Source organism: Equus caballus, chromosome 31 (assembly GCF_041296265.1).
Source record: "Equus caballus isolate H_3958 breed thoroughbred chromosome 31, TB-T2T, whole genome shotgun sequence".
Classification (NCBI taxonomy): Eukaryota; Metazoa; Chordata; class Mammalia; order Perissodactyla; family Equidae; genus Equus; species Equus caballus.
In genome coordinates, this window is record NC_091714.1 from 10,497,717 (window position 1) to 10,517,762 (window position 20,046).

General features: G+C 44.0%; 1 protein-coding gene across 7 annotated transcripts in view; it reads right to left on the reverse strand.

Moving 5' to 3' along the window:
* ZDHHC14 (zinc finger DHHC-type palmitoyltransferase 14) overlaps nucleotides 1–20,046 on the reverse strand; it is a 278,614-nt gene that overhangs the window by 146,831 nt on the left and 111,737 nt on the right. The window contains exon 1 of one of the 7 annotated variants that reach the window (XM_014738133.3): nucleotides 16,503–16,880. The exons of 5 other annotated variants lie outside the window; for them this stretch is intronic. In XM_014738133.3, the coding sequence (XP_014593619.1) occupies nucleotides 16,503–16,633 (131 nt within the window). In that variant the 5' untranslated portion in view covers nucleotides 16,634–16,880. Of the gene's footprint in view, nucleotides 1–16,502; nucleotides 16,881–20,046 lie in introns of those variants that run through there. One more of the 7 variants, XM_070256317.1, reaches the window with a different exon arrangement.

A 20,046-nucleotide genomic window follows, 5' to 3' on the forward strand; every position in this document is an offset into this window, starting at 1 on the left:
TGGACACACTATTGCGGAAAAATCTTTTTCCCAGGTACTCTCTAATCCCCACTTATTCCACTCCACCCCACCACTTTACTCTGAGCAGGGTGATCAGCTCTATTTTGCAGATAATGGCCCCAGAGAGCAAATATATTAAGAGAGAACTGTCTGGCACAGGGTGATTCCTCTTCCTGCTTCACACCTTAAAATTCTGCCCGATCCCAGCAAGAATCAGAACCAGCATCCAGGTGGAAATGTTAGGTAATTCATCCAGGTCTTCCTGCCCCCACAGTGCAGCTCTGGAAATCACACACACACAAAAGACCCAAACCTTAGAAGCAGATTGAGACAACACTGCCTTAAAAGAGCTGAGGCCTTGGCTCTGAGGTGGAGATGGGGTGGTGAGGGTGGAATTGGGGACAATTGCTTCCCCTGGTTTTATTTCTAAACCACAAAGGTAAATTTTGATGAGAAAAATATCATTTACATCATTTTTTTCATACTAAAAAGAAAAAAATTTAAAAGCAAAACATGGGCAGCAAGCATCCTGGGTGTGGAAGCTGAAGCCACTGAAGTGCCAGTGGTTTCCGAGGAGGACAGATGACCCTGGAAACTTAGTGGCCGTGTGAGACCCCCAGATGGATGTGGCTACCTGACAGGGCACTGTGTCACACAGTGGACATGACATACACAGGTGTGCCTGTTGGCATTTTTTTTTTTTGAGGAAGATTAGCCCCGAGCTAACTACTGCCAATCCTCCTCTTTTTGCTGAGGAAGACTGGCCCTGAGCTAACATCCGTGCCCATCTTCCTCTACTTTATATGTGGGACATCTACCACAGCATGGCTTGCCAAGTTGTGCCATATCCGCACCTGGGATCCGAACCAGCAAACCCCGGGCCGCCAAGAAGCAGAATGTGCGAACTTAACCACTGTGCCACCGGGCTGGCCCTAGGCATGCCTGTTGGGGTCTGCACAAGCCCATCATTCCTGGTGACCCTCTGCCTCCATCATCTATAGTAGAACTCTGGAAACAGCCAAATTTGGAAGGCAGGCAGAGAAACAAAAATCAGAAAAGTGACTACAAAAGAGTAGTCATAAAGTAGGAGGAGAACCTGACAAAGCAGCAGCAGAAAGACAAGAGGAGAACATTCCGGAACAGGGTGGTGCCCATACTGTCAAGTGCTGAGGGGTTAAATAACACGTGGCTTAGTAAGTATCCTGGAGTGGGCAAAGAGAGATCAATAGAAAACTAAAACAACAGATATGTGCTCTTGTGTGTATTGGCATCCAGAGCCTGCAGGATTTTGGACACTGACAAATGAGAACCTTTTAAGAGTAGGAAGCTCAGGACAAACCTGTTAGATTTTATCCATATCTCAAAATATGAGGAGCACAAGAAATCGAAAAACAAATTCCATCTTCTGTGAAATTAGGAGACATAGGGAACTCCCCAAAATAATAATATCTGAAAATGGGAAGCAAAGGAAGACTGATTCTGATAATATGGCAGACTACCTCTCTGAAGGGCCCTCCCACTGCACAGCAACCAGATCTTATATATGACTCACTTTTTGATGCAGTTCTGGGCTCCCAAAAGATGGGAGAAGTCTTCAAGGCCCTGCCAGCTTCCTGAAAAAGAGTTGCATGAAGAGCAATAGCACGACTGGTGGGCAAAGGACAGGGGTAGGATGGCACTGATAGGTGGTGCCAATGGACAGGTACATCATGAGCTGAGATACTGAGTCTTGGGCCAGCTGCCTGGCGGAGAAGCTGAGCTTGGGGCTGCCATGTCAAGCTCAAGTGAGGATGAAGTGGTCTCAGGCCTGTTGAGCTCCTGGTTCTCTATAAAGCAGACACAAATCCTCTGGAGAAAACCATCGCCAATTTAGGCCTGCAGAATTTTCAAGAGAGAAAGAACTAGCAATGAGCTCACAATCAAAGATCAGTGAGTACCAAGTACACAAGCTAAGTTTAGCGAGAATGAGGAGAAACAAGAAACAAGGGATTATGTTGTCCTGTTAGAATCGTCTAACACAGAACATAGAATAGCCGTGTATAAAACATGGAAAGGGAGGCCGGCCTGGTGGCATAGTGGTTAAGTTCATGTGCTCCACTTCAGCAGCCTGGAGTTCATGGGTTCGGATCCCAGGCACGGACATACACACTGGGCAGCATCCCACACACAAAATAGAGGAAGATTGGCACAGATCTTAGCTCAGGGCCAATCTTCCTCACTGAAAAAAATAAATGAAAGTTATGAAGGATAACATCACAAAGATGAGCAAGCAATTGGAACTGAAAGCAGATGGAAGGATGATAAATGACAACGAGCCAAGGAAGGTCAAAACGAAGTGCCTGAAGGGGGTGGGAAGTGAATTAGGGAGAGAGGGTAATACTGAGAGAGGTGGATGAGTTCCTCTGGCAGGCCCTAGAAAGCTCAGGAATGGAAGGCATTGGGCATTGCAAAAGAGAAGGGAGAGGCTGGGGACTTAAAACAAGTCGTGTGTGTGAAAGTCTGTTCAAGGAGTCCATCTCCAGATTTCCCTGTGCAGGAGATGGGAAGGGAAGGGTAGAAAAATCAAGCCCAGCAGGCTTTGTACTCAGGGACACCAGAACAGGACAGAGATGGAACACCAGCCTGAAAACAAGACAAAATAAAAGATATGCACACTGAACAATGAGACCCCAGACCCCTTCTCCCACCCAGTTAAGAAACACATCTGTCAAGCTTCAACTCCAATGCAGGAGATTAGAAGAACTTTCTTTTGAGAAACTTAGGGGCTCTAGAAAAAAGACCTCTTGGTCATTTGAGGTCTCTGGTGGTGAAGGCTGCTGAATACCCAATCACCCTACGATGCCATAATGCACCAGTCAAAAAGCTCTACCCAGTCAAACAGAGCTCACAATCAGCTTACTTCACTCTCAAAGGTGAACAGATAGCCAAACATCACTAGACTCGTGAAGAAAGGTTTCAACAGGAAAGATGGACAAAAACAAAGAGATGAAGAACTCAGAAACAAGCAAACAAAAACACAATGCAGAGAGCAGAGGCAGTACTGCATAGTGGTTAAGGGCATGGTGTCTAAAGCCAGACTGGTTGGTTTGAATCCTGCCTGTCACTCTACCTGTGGGTCCTGTGCAAGGCACTTAAACTTTCTGTGCCTTAGTTTCCCCATCTATAAAATAAGAATCATAATGGTATCTGCTTCAAAGAATTTCTATGAGGATCAAATGAGTTAATATGTATGGAATATTTAGAAGAGCACCTGGTCTACTAGCTATTATTTTCCAGAGAAACTATAATTTATATCTTTGGAGAAATAAAGTAAGAACAAGACAATCTAAAAAGAAACAAGAATAAGAAAGAGCTCTTAGGACTCAAAAATATTACAGTTAAATTAAAAATTCATTGAAAAGATTAGAAGATAAAGTTAAATAAATTTTCCAGAATTTATTTACAACAAAAAGATCAAGAGATAGACAATAGAGAAGCAAAAACTTAGAGGATTAATACAAGACATCACCACTCAAATAAAATAAAGAAATAAATCTTTACACCAACAAGATGTCCAATACAATAACGAGTAATAATTTGAAAAAAAAAAAAAAACCCTAGAGACACACAATGGTGAAATTGCAGAACACCAGATATAAAGAACAAAGTCTGAAAGCTTTGGGAGGGGCAAAGGAACGGTAGGTTAGATTAAGTATTTGGTTTATTACATATAGCACTGGACTTCTGAATAACAAATTTGGAAGCTAGAAGATAATGGAATAACTCCTTCAAAATTTTGACTGACTATGGTTTTCAATTCAGACTTTTATACCCAGCTAAACAATCAAGTTGAAAAGTAAAGTGTAAGGTTAAAATAAACATATTTTGAGATGTTTAAAATAACAAAAAAGGTCTGGAGGAAAACTATAAAGAGGAAGACCTGGGAACAAGTGATTCAGCCAGGAGAGAGGCAAAGAAAATCCCCAGGATGGTGATGAAGGGAGATTCCAGAGTGACAGCAGGGCATCAGGCCAGTCCAGATTGAAACAGAAGGAAGCTCCAAGTAGATCAAAAAAATTCAACTGTGTGTCTAATTGTGTGTACATATTTTTACAGAGCTGTTGGAGAATGTGGAAAAGTCCAAATAAAAAAAAAATGAGTCAGGAAATATAAAATGTTATATAAGGAGATGTTCATGGTATATTACCTGGAACAGACATGAACAATATTAACATTCAATATAATAAAAAAATTCAGACATGGATTCAATCCAAACTCATGATATAACTATACTGAGATGTAGGGGAGAGAGAGGAAGGGGGATTGACCGATCATAAGAGAACGAGAAGTACACAGCTAAGGTCTAACAGGAACGACTACAGAGAGAAATACATGCATGTTCTTTAGAAATACAAAGGTTAATGTCAGAAGTAGTTGACAGTGCCGAATGTTAGCCAGAGCAGGGGGTGGAGGCACAGGAGATGGCTGATTTGGGCTATAAGTCTTTTAGCTCAATTTGGCTTTTTAAATCATGTGCATGTACTACTTTGATACACACAAAAATTAAATTTTAGAAAAAAGGAAGATCCTACCGTCCTAGGTGCCACTTATCAATGGCCTCATTCACTCTGAGTCTGAGGACCCAGAGGTTTAAGAAGATTTGTGCAAACACAGTACCTACTACGCAATGAGTAGAGGGGTTGTTTTCCTTTAGCTATAGATAAAAGCTCACATTAACATTTCTCCTAGATCCGTATAAAACTTATCCACAGTCAGTATATGAAGGCTCATTAAAGTTGAAGGGCATTCTGTACACACCATCTAAGTTCTATGCCTAATATACTCTAGACTGGCTCTGGAAAGCTCTAGTTTGTCATTGCCAAGTGTACTATCATTTGCATGGCTCAGGAAGAGTACCTGTAACAGAACTAAGACGACAGAGAAATAACATTCGTGGGTAACACAGACATTCCAAATTCTGGGGCACACATCACAGAGTGTGAGCAAGAGGGCAGGTAACGTTAGCCTCATGCCAACTCTACGTGAGGTGGGGAGGACGCGTGGATCTTTACAAATGGAATCCCAGAGTCACAGAATGTTGGATCTGAAAGAGAACTTAGAAATCATCTAGTTCACCCCTTTCCTTTTATTCCTGGGGAAATTGAAACAGGTTGACAGAATCACAATTGGCCAGTGTAGTCACTTCTGGTTACACAGTGACTTGAACACTGGGCTCAGCCTAGGCTTTACATTGGAGTGAGACACAGAATGTTTCTAGAGGGAGATTAAAAGATTGTGCTGAATCAAGTGAGTGACACCAAGAAACCTCCCCATCACCAGAAATAAAACTTGTTATTTAACCATTAAGAGATTCTTTTACAGGAGTCCCCCTTATCCGCAGTTTCGCTTTCTGTGGTTTCAGTTACCTGTGGTCAACCGCGGTCTGAAAATATTAAATGGAAAATTCCAGAAGTAAGCAATTCATAAGTTTTAAATTGTATGCCATTCTGAACAGCGTGATGAAATCTCAGTGGCATCCACTCCATCTGCCCAGGATGTGAATCATCCCTTTGTCCAGTGTGTCCACGCTGTATACGATACCCGCCCATTAGTTACTTAGCAGCCGTCCCAGTTATTAGATTGACTATCTCAGTACTGCGATGCTTGTGCTCAAGTAACCCTTATATTACTTAATAATGGCCCCAAAGCATAAGAGTAGTGATGCTGGCAATTCGGATATGCCAAAGAGAAGCCATCTTTAAAGTGCTTCCTTTAAGTGAAAAGGTAAGTTCTCGACTTAGTAAGGAAAGAAAAAAATCATATGCTGAGATTGCTAACATCTATGGTAACTTTTACTACAGTAAATTTTTATAATTGTTCTATTTTATTATTAGTTATTGTTATTAATCTCTTACTGTGCCTAATTTATAAACTAAACTTGATCATAGGTAGGTACATAGAGGAAAAAACATAGTATAGATAGGGGTTGGTATTATCCGAGGTTTCAGGCATCCACTTGGTGTCTAGGAACACATCCCCCATCGATAGGGGGGAGTACTGTGTAGGCTAAGTTGGCAAAAGCCCTTAAGCATAGGAGCTACAGTGTTTAAGCACGAATGCCCAAAGGGGAATTTAACAAGAAATAGGAATCACCCAACAGGTGTGCCCTCTACACTGAAGCTCATCTGCTGTATTTCTAAGTCGAACAGGCCATGAGCTTCAGCTTAAATCTCATTTTCTCAGTGTTTCACCACCTGGCTGCACTCAGCATTCCCTCTAACCAAGGGATTCTCTTGCTTGTGTCTTCCTCTTTCAAATCATCCATTAAAATATGCCGTAAGGTAAATACTGACTAAATACTACAGAATCTAAAAGCGAACACTTCTGCACATGGAAGAAGGCTCATTTAATTCCCCCTTTTAAAAATTAATCTATCTACCCATCTGTCTATTTTTTATGTCTGATGTAGACATTTCTCCAACCCACAATGATGTCAAGGTTAATAACTTCTGATACAGACTTTAATCAGAGTTTTTCAAGGTCTAAATAGATTACAGCCACTGGTTCCCCAGCCACAAGATGATTTGTCCCTTCATGGAATATTAATTGAATCATCAGACATGACTTCCTCTACAAGAATCACATTACTTTGTCGCTTCACTGCAATCAATCCCATTTGCTTATGAGCACAGTGAGCCTATACTTTAAAAATTACTATGCAATATTTGATATGTACAAAGATAGACAGATAAAAAGAAAGTCAAGAAGCCCCAAACAAAACAAACACACTGAATCCTACCACCCAACTAAAGATTAGATCTCATTAGCAATACCACTGACAATGACTTGGTGCTTTTCCTGGATCTCATCTTCCAGATGACCCCTCCCCTAGATAACCACCCCTGCTTTTAAATATGGTTTTACCACATATGGGTGTATCCTAACAATATATTGCTTAAATGTGCTTGCTTGTGAGTTTCATAAACATAGTATTTTACTGTATGTATTCTTTGGCATCTCACTTTATTGCCTGTTAAGTTTTTAAGATACACACATGTTGCATGTAGCCGTAGTTTCTTCATTTTCACTGTTGTATGATAGTCCACATCATACAATATTCCACAGTGCATTTATTTCCTCTCCTGTTCTGGGACATTTAGGTTGTTTCCAGTTTTTTGCTATGATGGACAGTATTGTCATAAACATTCTCAAAGATGTCTCTTGAAGAAACTGCAAAAATTTTTCTAGTATATATACCTACAAATGTATATATCTAGTATATATACTTATGTTAAGTCCAAGGATATATGCATTTTCTGCTCTACAAGATAATACCAATTTTTTTCCAAAGTGGTGATACCAAATTACACACCCACTAGCAGGACAGGAGAGGTTCTGTTTCCCTAGACACATCATCGCAAATATTTCATAAGACCAGACTTCTTAATTTTTGCCAGTTTAGTGGGAGTAAAATAGTATGTCATTGTGATCCTAATTTACATTTCCCTGATTACTAATGAGGCTGAGCATGTTTTCACGTTTTTAGATTGTCTACCACCCGGCTCCTAATAATTTTAGGCAATTCATTTTGTAGCACTGCATATCAAACCATTAATCGGCCCCCAACCCTGCTTAGGAGGATGGAAAATAAGACACATCAGGAAACACCAGTGGCTCCGAGTCTTTGTCTAATGGACATCATTGTTGATTCTGCAGTCATTCAACTCCACCCCCACTAAGCAGCAGCCTGTGGCTTGGGAATTTGAGCTCGGCGCAAAAGGTAGGCATGCATGACCTAAGGGACTCCCACCCACCTTACCAGTAATCAGTTCAAGAATGGAGATGTGAACCAACTCTGTCTAAAGAGATACAAAGAGAGGACTACTGGAGCCTTCTGGGAAAATCCTTCCATACTCTTACAAGCAGCAATGGGAAGCCAGGGTCTATCTGACACTAGATGTGAAAGAGGAAGAAGGTGGGTCCACAAGAAGCAGCCACCCTATGCCCACAGGAGAACCAATTATAGAAAGAAGTTGTCTGTGTGGAAGGCAGAGCAGACAGATGGAAACAACCTGGGTCCTTGATCACACTGCTGACCTGCCAGACGAACCAACATTGAACCACTCTCCATTCACGTAAACCAATAAACTTCCTTGTTGCTTAAGCCATTCTGAGCCTGGCTTTCTGTTACTTCAACCGAAAGCATCCTGATACAAGTTATGTGCTTTGAAAACAAACAAACAAAAACAACAAACTATGAGCCATGAATAGCATACCTGACGCTTGCAGAGAGTTAGCCAACAGCAAAAGGCAGAAGCTTGTACATGAACCTGAGATCCCCTTATTGCCACTGAGCACAAGCTTTATTACCAAGGCAGACTTTGAACCCCACTGAATAGGACCATGCAGAATAGTTATTAATTAAATTCCACTCAAAGTATCGCCTCAACGAGCTGACAATTGCCACCAAACTCTGACTGTTCTCTTAGCCATTTTCTCTCAGCACTTATGTGAGGTAGTCGCTCACATTCAGCCATGGTGTTCTTGCTTACCTAGAGTTGTCTTCTTGCTGTTACCTTCTTGGTCTTCCCTTCTGGGTGTACACATTCTAAAGGAAAGTATTGCATTGTCTTCCACTTTAGAGTCCCTTTTCTGTCCATGTGAGCATTGGTCATGCTGGTAACTCCTTTGGGCCCTGAGACAGCCATCTCTGAGTCGCAATTTCTTTCTTTGTTACAAGAACAACATTGCAAGACTGTTGGGTGGATTCCAACAACACATACCATGCGGTTAATAAATAGCAGCCACTCTTGTTATTGAATGATGTTGAGTAAGTTCACAAGTGCCCAACATTCAGGGTAGTCAGAAGCTGAGTTTTAGCTTCAGGATCCCTTCCAGCCCAGAACATAGAGTCCTATGTCCGAAAGAGTCTAGAAAAGGAAACCTTTTTAAACTATATCCTTATCAAGAAAGGAGACTCTGAGCAAGATTCATGTGGGCTGAAGAATGATGATTTTATTATCAAATTAGATTCATCAGAAAACCAACCACTGATACCTTGCTGCAGGCAAAGCTACCAGCTCCATGAACCAGTAAAACGCTAAACCCATGGTCTTCATATGAGGAAATCAGTGACCAGGGTGCTAATCTTGTCTATGCCTCCAAACTAAAACAACATTCGCTTTAGAAATGCAAGAGCACTCTGAACACGAATGTGCTCTTTAAGAACTTTGTGTGTTCAGAGATACAAAACAAGACTTGACACAATTTTAATATCTAAGTTTAAATTTCACTGCAGTGAAATATATCTAATCACAGGCTATAAACGTAATCTTAAAGAACAAGAAAATATTCAATTTAGAGCAGAATGGATTCCTGGGATGATCATTTATTCAAAAAAAGATCAAGAAATGGTTGACACCCCAAAAAATCACATTATTTCAATTATGCACATTGTTTTCTACAAAAGTAGCCTAAAGCAATAGCATAGTTGTCTTAGAAAACTTTAGAAACCATATAAAGTATGTTGCGTTATTTTTTGCAGGGGAAAAATCTGATAAACAGCCTTGGAGGAAGGAAAGGATAATAACAGAACAAAAGGAAACAGGAAATCCAAAATGAGTCCACCCAACACTGAGCATTGTTTCTACAAGAAAATTATGTAAAATTCCAAATGCCAGATCTGCAGAGAGAAAAATCTGAATTTTCATTATTTGCCTCCTTTTCACCATTCACTGTCCTGATTGTGTCTAGGATTCCTCTCCAGCAAAAGAAACTGTAAATTAAACCCAGTCTTTCCAATACATTAAATAATGAACAACTTCATAACGAGCCCACGATAATGGGTCTCTTCTTCCTGGAAATTGCAATTTGCTTTATTTTTCTAAGGAACATCTGCTGTGGTTTTGAAAGGTTGCTAAGGAAAGGTTTTTTAAAAGGTGATACAAAGCAAGCAAAATCTTTATTCTATTCTTCACCAAAAATGTATCCCATTTAAAATTTAAATTTTCATTTTAAATTATGAAAGCCCTTTAAGGCTTTGCTCTTTATTTACCTTTGCAAAGGGGCCATGGGCTCAGCTACCATGGATCATCTTCACTCTGGGTGATGGAGTGGGGGTGGGGGTTAGTGACTGCCGCCCGCGGCATCTCTAACTGAAGAGTAAGAGCTGAGTTGTTCCCCTCATGACCACACGCCACGCTCGTCCATCAACAAATCACATCAACCATCAAAACGTTCCTCGTTCCAATTTCTTCTTATGTCCTCCATCACTGGCCCCAGTCAAGTCCACCCTAGTCTCTCATCTGGAATCTTGCAATAACTTCTGCATTGCCGCCTTTCCTCTCATGCTCCTGCATACTCCACTCCCCATAAAGCTGCTAGAGTGATTATCTACAAGTGACTTTCTACTATCCTTAGAACAAAACCTAATATCCTCACCATGGTGAGGCCCTGCCTGATCTGGCCCCTGGCTGTCTCTCTGGCCTCCTTTTCTACCATTTTCCCCTTTGTTCAAAGCACTCCAGTCAGATCTTCAACAGTCTCAGTCCCTCACTTCTTTCATATCTCTGCTCAGTGTCGTCTCTTCAAAGAGGCCTTCCTCGACTATTCCATCGAAACACCCTTATCTCCCCACATCATGGTCTACCGTCTTCTGAATTTTCTTCTAACAGTCATAATTATCATGTGATATTACATTACACACCTATTTGTGGATTTGCTTATTGTCTATTACCCCTGCTAGAACTTAAGTCTGTTGAAGGGGGGAGCCGTGTCTTGTTCATTGCTAGAACATTGTTCTAGAAAAATGCCTAGTGCTCACCAAATATTTGTTGAAGAGTGCATGAATGAATGTCGGTTTCCTAAGAGGTGCAACGTGAGAGTTACAAAATTCAAACAAATCCCTACTTCTTAAATAAAACATATTATACCATAACTATAAGCAGGTGGTCGCTTGTATGCTTAGGACAACCCAAGTAGCAAAAGCTAGGACATTATGTGACAATGGCACACAGCCTCCACGTCGCTTTCATCCCGTGAGCCTGCCTTAAAGACATCCTTGGGGAAATCAGCAACTAAACCCTCTTGGTGAGCCAGGTCTGGACTGACGGCTTCAGACCAAACACTGCTCTATGACAAAGGACACCGTGGCAGTGCCCACACACCAGAAGTGTCCTCTGATCCCCAGCGGAAGTTGAGCTACAAGAGTTTAATGAGCTGCAGAAGGCGAACGGGATTAAAACCGGGCAGGTTGTCAGCATTTTCTGGGTTTTTTTCAAGTTTTCAGAACTGAATATATTATCTAACCACAAGCAAAAAGAGTGTCAAACACAGTTCCACTTTACCAAAGCTATTAAGAACCCATATGAATTGGATTAATGTTAAACATATAGGGTCAAAAATCAGCTCGGCTGTTCCTGCACAGCAACCATTGAAGTCAACACAAAGTAAACACAGATAAAAGCGATGGGCAGCTTCTATTAATAAAGTCCCAAGTTTAAATTAACAGACATTTTGGCACCACCCTTTGGATATACTAACCCCTTTATCTGAATTTGCTATTTTTTATTTTAACTTTTATACACGCGAAGAAATAAACAAAGTAGGACAGGAGGCAGGATGAATAAAGCGCTAACATCTGTTTCAGGAAGATTTTTTTTCTCCCTGCTCAATGGGACAGACATTTGCTAAGAGATTCCAGAGATAATGTACCTCAAAGACCTTCCATAAATAAAATAAAAATAATCTGTGCAAGGATGATAGCTATAGTGGTACTTTTCTGCACCAAATCCCTTGACCCCCTTTGATTTGGACTTGACCTCAAATATTGGCTGGAAGATGCATAGTAATTCCCCACCGCAGCCAAGCTGATTGATCTGGTCAATATGCTCACCAATTCATGCTTTCCCACCTCTGCTGGGGTTCACTCTTCCTGGACACCCTCTTCAGCCACAGATGTCTTCTCTCAAAATTATACCCACTATAGAGGCTGCATTCAATCTTCTCCTCTCCAAGTCTACACCCATCTCTCATTTCTCTGAACTCAATAATACTTCTCCATTCACAGCGCATTTTGCAGTTTTCAAAACATTTTCACATAACTAGCTCAGGAGACAAGACAAATATTATTCCAGGTTACAGATGAAAAAAAGGAGAGTCTCCTGAGTTAAGGGATCTAGGAAAGGCCTTCCTGCCTTCTACTGGCCTTACTGTCGTCATCACGCAATGCTGGGATATTGGCTTCACCTCCTTGGTTAGCTTATAGGCTACGAGAAGAAGAAACTATGGCTAAAGTGTTCATTGACTGGGATGGTAGCAAAAGCCATTGAAAACTGGTCTCTGGTTCTGGGGACCCGTCCAGTGGTCGAGTGGTTAAGTTTGTGCACTCCATTTCAGTGGCCCGGGGTTCGCCAGTTTTGATCCTGGGCACAGACCTACACGACGCACATCAAGCCATGCTGTGATGGCATCCCACATAGAAGAACTAGAAAGACTTACAGCTAGGATATACAATTATGTACTGGGGCTTTGGGGAGAAAAAAAGAAAAGAAAAGAAAATTGGATTCTGGTTCTGTCTTCAGTTGTATGATTGATGGCAAATCAGTGGGATTCAGATTCCTCATCTGTTGAAATGAGCGGGTTGGGTTGAAAGCTGGCACTAACTCTGATCCCATAATTCATAAACAATATGCTGACAGACATTCTTTCTTCTTGGCTGATGCCTTCCCCCAGCACTGGCATGAGATCTTCACAAATCTCAAGTTTTGAACTCCCCAAACTCAAGAACTCCTGTGGATGTGATGGAGGTTCTGGGCTGTTGTGGGTCCATTGGGACCTAATCCTGATAACTCCTTCCTCAGGGGATTCACACTGTGGTACACACATTATACCCAGAATCCTGACCACACCCAGTATGAGGTGGTGTCATTAGACCCACTACCACTTAGTATAGTCCCTTGGGGAATAATCAGAAGATAGTAAAACTCTTTATCCTAATCCATGAATGCCAAAATCCCACCAGCATTTCAAATGTACACCTTTCAAGCTCTCTATAACTACTGAACTTCCCAAGACCTCCTAAAAACTCCATCTTTTCCGGGGCCGGTCCGGTGGCGCAGCGGTTAAGTTCGCACGTTCCGCTTCACAGCGGCCCAGGGTTCGCCAGTTCGGATCCGGGTGCGGACATGGCACCGCTTGGCACACCATGCTGTGGTAGGTATCCCATGTATAAAGTAGAGGAAGATGGGCACGATGTTAGCTCAGGGCCAGGCTTTCTCAGCAAAAAGAGGAGAACTGGCAGTAGTTAGCTCAGGGCTAACTTCCTCAAAAACAACAACAACAACAACAAAACTTCATCTTTTCCAATTCCTGAAGTTGATCACATTGGCAATGGATCCACAATCGTTCCAAAAATGAAAATTCCTTCCCACTTTTCTCATGACCGTCATCATCATCACTCTCCAAAGCAAGGAACAATTCTCAAAATCAGAGAGCCTTGAAGTTCAAAATCGCGAAGTTTTTTGTTTCGCCCTCAGCCTCCTTCCTTATCCAGGAAGACTCTCAGCTTCCTTCCATCCCTCCTCCACGGGGACTCCCCCCTCCAAGGCCCCTGGTGTCTTGTCTCCATTATGGTGGCAGGCTTCCCCCAATTCTTCTCTCCTTTCCCTAACCCATCCTCACAGTGGATGGAATAACCTCTGGGTCTCCGCTTTGCCACCCCGCCCTACCTCTGTACCCACAAAATGTTTTATGTCACTGAGTTCACGAGAAAGGCAGATAAGAAGAAGAGAGAAAGAGGAAACGGGGAAGGAAATAACACACCTAGTTTCTGCAAGCTGTGTCGAAGGAAGCCTTTTGAAGGCTTATGTAAGTTGGCGTGTGGAGCCATAACAAAGTCCCACCAACCAGGTGACCTAAAACAACAGAAGTTTATTGTCTGACATTCTGGAGGCTGGAAGCCCGAATTAAGGTGGTGACAGGGCCCTGCTCTTTCTGAAGGCTCTGGCTGAGAATGCTTCCTTGCGTCTTCTAGCTTCTGGTGTTTGCCAGCAATCCTTGGTGTGGCTTGGCTTGTCGACGCATCACGCCTGTCACACGGCCATCTTCTCCCTGTGTCTTAGTCCCTTCCGGCTGCTGTAACAAAATACCACCTACTGGGTAGCTTATCAACAACCGGAATTTATTTCTCACAGTTTTGGAGGCTGGGAAGTCCAAGGTCAAGGTACCAGTATGGGCGCATTCTGGTGAGCGCCCACCCACTTCCTTGTTCATAGCCAGCCCCTTCTTGCTGTGTCCTCACCTGGTGGAAGGGACTAGGGATCTCCCTGGAGCCTTCTTTAGAAGTCACTGGTCTACACACCTCCTAAAGGGCCCCCCTTCTAATACCATCACATTGGGCTTTAGGATTTCAACATATGAGTTTTTCGGGAGACACATTCAGACCACAGCACCCCATGTGCCTTCATGTAGACTTCTCTCTGTGTGCGTCTGTGTCTGTGTTCAAATCTCCCCTTTTTATAAGGACACCAGTCATATTGGATTAGGGCCCACCCTAATGACCTCATTGTAACTTGACTTCCTCTGTAAAAATCCTATTCCCAAATAAGATCATGTTCTGAGGGTTAGGACTTCACCGTATCTTTTGGGGGGGGGGGGGGGGCGGGACACAATTCAACCCTAACAACATGGGAGGGGACGACTTACTCTCCCACGTGGGAGTGAACCAGCCTTTGAGGGAACTCTTCAACCCACATAGCCTATGAGCTACAGAAGCCCTACCTACATAGACCTTAGAGATAGTCCTGGGTGAAGCTATGTGGCCACTATGCTTGACTTGACCTTTCCCCCTCAGAACTTCACTAGGGAGCTAGAGCTGGAGTCCCAGAATTGTGGGGTATGGGTGTGTGATTTTTGGCTCCAAGAAAGAATATGGCAGGAAGAGGAATCGGCTTTATCAGAACAGGCATTCCTGGCCATGGAAAGGTGTGGAATTAGAATGAAGCATATAAAGAAATGTGCTTTGTGAGCAAGAGGACCACAGACGCTTTTTGATCCATCCTTATCTTTGGCCTGGTAGGAGGGTTTTCTCATGCTCCAGTTTTTCTCACTGGAGCGGCCCCATCCTGACTACACCTGTTCCACTTCAGCGGGCATCACAGAGATCTATGCAGCGCCTTCCCTTGCACGACTCTCTGTTGAGTGGGGAATATTCAAAACATCCTCCACCCACACACTGCCTGACTGGTGGGGAACCATCAAAATGGCATTTCATTCTTTTATCATTTACTGAAAGAGAAAAAAAAAAGGAGGCAAGAAGAAAGCCCCAACCTTGTTTTACCCTCTCGAAATGCAGTCTTTACTGGCATAAGAATGTTATAGAGGTTAAATAATAAGAATGTTGGTTATTTTATTTGCTGAGTTCATGCACATTTGCTGAATAATGCTGATAAACGTAATTTGTTCTTCAAACAAATCTTAGACTGACATTCAGCAAACATTTATTGCACACCCCCCCGCCATACTCGAATAAAAATGGAGCCACTTAAATGTTGCTTGGTGGCTTCACTATAGAAAGTTTCTAACAGTAATGCAAACTTAGAGCTCACCCTAAGCAAAAGATTTTAAAGGTTCTCTGATTTCCCCTTTAAAAAAAAGAGTGAAAAGGAATATTAGCTTATCCTTGCCTAAGGCCATGCCACATTTCCACACACAGCAGCTATGCAAACATATCTACAAAAATGACTGTTGAGAATTTGAGCATTTTAAATTTAATTCGAGACGTATTTGGAGATTCAGAATAAGAAAATGTAAAAGTTTAGCTTGTCATAATTAGATATATTTCTGAATCCATGGTCCATTATGAATAGCAAGAATTCAGGCTTCTCTTTTGTTGGTGTTTTTTGTTGAAATCTCTTTTGGTTTCTTCTTGCTGAAAACACTGCTTTACAATTATAGAATGCTGTTTTTCAGAAAAGCTTACCCAGGTTAGCCATCCATAAGCTCATTCACCACCTAACATGCTACAGTCTGCACATTAGTCTGCCCTCAAAGTTCATATACTGAAACTTACCCCCCAGTGCGGTAGTTCTGGGAGGGGGGGACTTTGGGAGGTGATAGGTCATGAGGGTGGAGCCCTCATGAATGGGATTAGTGCCCTTATAAAAGAGACCTCAGAGAGCTCCCTCCCCCTTCTGCCATGTGAAGAGACAGCAAACAGACGTCCGTCTGTGACCCAAGAAGGAGGCCCTCACCAGACACGAAAATTCTGTTGTTTGTAAGCCACCCAGTCTATGGTATTTTTCTTATAGCAGCCGAAGACCCAACATAAGGAGGACTGTGCTAGAGAACAGCACCCTGGGAGGCCCCCGGAGCCTCCATGCTGCCTACACCACACACCACAGAAACACGAAGCATCCAATCAAAGGAGAGCTTGACGCAACGCCGTGTGCTGAGTGCCACCAGGGGCCAGCACAAAAGCAAGGACCAGCGGTCCGAAGTCAACACAGCTATCCTAAGAAGCTCACCTGCTTAGTGAACATCCTGCTGACGTCCACAATCTCGGATCTGCATGCTTGACCCAACCTGCTCCTCGCAGTGGCTTCCGTCTTGCCTCCTCACCCCCCTCGGAGCCTCGCCTCTCACCATCCTGCTCCATTCTCTCCTTGTCATTTGGATCCAATGTTTGTCAACGTTTCCCTCCATTGTCTTCTCTCTTCTCAACCACATCCTGGTTCTCTGACCTCAGCAGCCCCTCGCAGCTGGTTCAGCCGAGCCCCTCCAGCCTGGGGTCCCATGGACCCCTCTTCCTCTCCCTCGGGCTTGGTCCTGGCAGCAGAAAACTCACAGCTTGGGCTTTGCAACCATATTTCTCTCATTAACGCCCACGTCACTTGTTATTTTCCTGCTCCAAACCTCCAACTCTTCCCTGCCAGAGAAGGCGCGGACTCCTGGGCTGCCCTTACGCCCCAACCAGCTTTCCTTCACTCCTCCCAAAATTGAGATGCAATCATTAACCCAAACTTCTCCACATTTCCCCAAAATGCTTGCACTGCCCTCCTTCTATACCTTTACTGACGCCATTCTTTGCTGCCTCCTCCTCCTATAAAACCCTGGCTCCCCCACAGGGCACACCCACTGCTCCTTCCTTGAACCCTCAGCACATGTCCATCATAAATGTTTGCTAAACCAGTGAAACAGAAAATGCAGAAAGCTTGTATTCTATTCCAATTTTGGACCACTTTAAAAAAAAATCTCACGGTTACATAGGACAACAAAGTTAGAGCTTATTGAAAGGCTTCAAAATACAGACGTTTGCATCTCTTCCGTGCTTGGCAAGAAATATACAAATGGAAGAAGCTTTGGACAGGGCGGGGGCAGGGAGGCGTTTGCAAAAACTCTCAGTCTCCTTGGGGTACAGTTTTCCTACATCCATTTTAAAAGGAAAGAAATACAAACCCAGAGAAGAAATCTTAAGAGGGCCTAGCCCCTTTTAATAGCGTAACACAGCTGTAAAGAAGAGCTGATGATGATTCCAAGTTACATCATTTCCAGGGAAACACAAGATCAGAAAATACAGTCTTTCTGTGGCCAAGAAGACAAAAGAAACTTTCAAGTTGTCAATGAGCATTTTATCACTTGCCCGTTGGATTGGCCATCCCTGGTATTATTTAAATACAGGATATGTATTCAGGATATGAAATGGATTTGGGATTAGGCATTCAGGAAATGAAACGGATTGGAGACCTCGAGCCTACAAAATGCAATTGAACATTTTCTCTCTTTGAATTTATTCGATTTTTTTTAAAGTTATTTCCCTTTGAGCTTCCTTAATGAAGCAAAGTGAACCGCATTACAACGAAGTATTTTACGAGAATGGCTGTTCTCAAAGGGGCAGCAATCTCCCAGAAAAGGAAGTTATGTTCCTCTCTATGAAGATCTGCCTGCAGTGTTGGGTCTCTTGCACGGATTTGGAAAGAACTTCTGGAGCCCTGAAGTCCAGTCCGCATGGTGTGTCCTGGCTGCCCTCTGTAAACCTCTTTCAAATGGAAATAATAACAAACGCCCTGTCTACCCTTCCCGGTGGAAAGATTCAGAGGAGAGGATGGTTCCATATTATTGGGGTCTCTGCCATCAGGATGTCTAGACAGAAGGCCTGCAGAGCCCCCAAGGAGGGTGCGGACAGAAGGGAGGTCAGAAAGGCCCAGGACCAGCATCCAGAGGCAGGTGGTCTCCCACCCCATTTCAAACAGCTCGCAGGCAGGGCCCAGAACTTCACAAACAGTACGAGTGACCTCCCTGGGACTCTGGCCTCTGCCTTTCAAAAATTTAGAGACGTTAAGGTACCTTAGAGATGATCAGGTTCGACCCACTCATTTTAGAGCTGAAGCAACTGAGGAAATGTCCATGCCACTCCAGCACCTGGGGCCATGCCAGCACCCTGCAGGGCTCCAGGGGGACCACACTTGTTCACAAACAAGGGCACGCAAATCCACGTAAAAACACACTCCTGGACTCCACTCTTTTCGGGCATGAAAGCTGTGATACCTGAGTGTGTTGCTGTGGAGGGCTGACAATTAGAACCGAGGGCCAAGCTTGAAGAAAGAGGAGCCGCTGAAGCCTCAGAGAGACTCAGAGACACAGACAGGACCACTTCTAAACACTCACCAGGTCGAAGACAGGGGCCTATAGTCACTGTGGGTGCTGGCCAATTGCCCAGACCAGCCGGAGGGACCTGGGGCTGGAGACACTGAGTGGCTCCCTCCCGGGACAGGCTTCTCCACCCCCAAGACCCCAGGACAGCATCCTGGATCAGGGGGTGAAGTTCCCCCACAGAACTCTGTGAATTTCCAGAGCCGCATGCACACAGAACCCCTCCTGGGGGCATCCTCTAGCCCCGGCTTCCCGTTCACAGCTCAAGCTTTTCTGAGTCGTCTCCCACAGCTGGGGGTCCATGGGTTGGGAGGGCTTTCATACTATGTTGACTGTTTTCCCCTGAATATGTATTTGATGGGCACGCTTCTGGCTTCAGGGATTGTTGAAACAATCGGCTGCCAGGAGGATTCTGTCACTCTTCTCCATCACTGAGGCCCTCCGAGCAAAGCTCCCTTCTGTCTGTGTGTCCTGGCTGTTACAGAGCCCCTCACCCGGGGGTAACAGGTCTGATTTCCATTCTCCCCCTACCCTGAGCACCCCGGCAGGACTCAGACCGTCCTCCTGGTCTGTGGTCGTCCAGCTTATTCTCGTTGCACACAGCGCTCACCACAGGGTCCTGGTACCTGCCTCCCTGCCTCCCATTGCATCATCTACAGCATCATCTACAGCATGATGGTTGTGGGACTGTGCGACCCCCACTCTGATGCTGGGCTTCCTGCCTGCCTGCCACCTTCTGTGGAACCCTTCACTGACAACGAGTGTCCGTGTCCCCCAAGGGCCTGCCCTCGGAGGAGGCAGAGAAAGAACAGAGGCCCCGTGCAAGAGGCTTCGGGGAGGCTGAATTCTGCCTCCAACATGGCAGCTGCTCAGGAGCACAGAGAAGGAGCAAAGGGCATAGAAGTTTCCGTGAATACGCCTGAAACCCAAACACAGCTGGAAGGTCTACAGCCGTGATGGGGCACGGAACACACAGGCAGATCTCCCAAAAAAAGAGAGCAATCCCACGTCACAGGGTGACATACGAAAACAAACACTTCCATCAGAATATTTTCAGTGCTCCAGAAAATAACATTTGGAGCTGGGGGGAGGGAAGGGCAGGACAGAGAGGGAGAGTGAGGGAGGGAGAGAGGGAGGGGAGAGGGAAGTGGGGGAGAGAGAGAGACACACAGAGCGTGTACATTTGCTGGGGGGACTCAAATGATGGGCAAAAGCGAATCGCCGCTGTTGAAATCCCACTGCTGATGCTCCCTGAAGCCATCCGAGGGTTGGGTGGGAGGGAAGAGAGCTCCTTGGAGCCAAGAGTAGTGTCAAAAGCCACTTACGGCCTATGAGACTTGGGTAAGTCTCTTTCCAATGAGGGTAAGCCTCATTCATTCAGTCTTTCATTCAAGCTTTTGTTGCATATGTTCTGTGTGC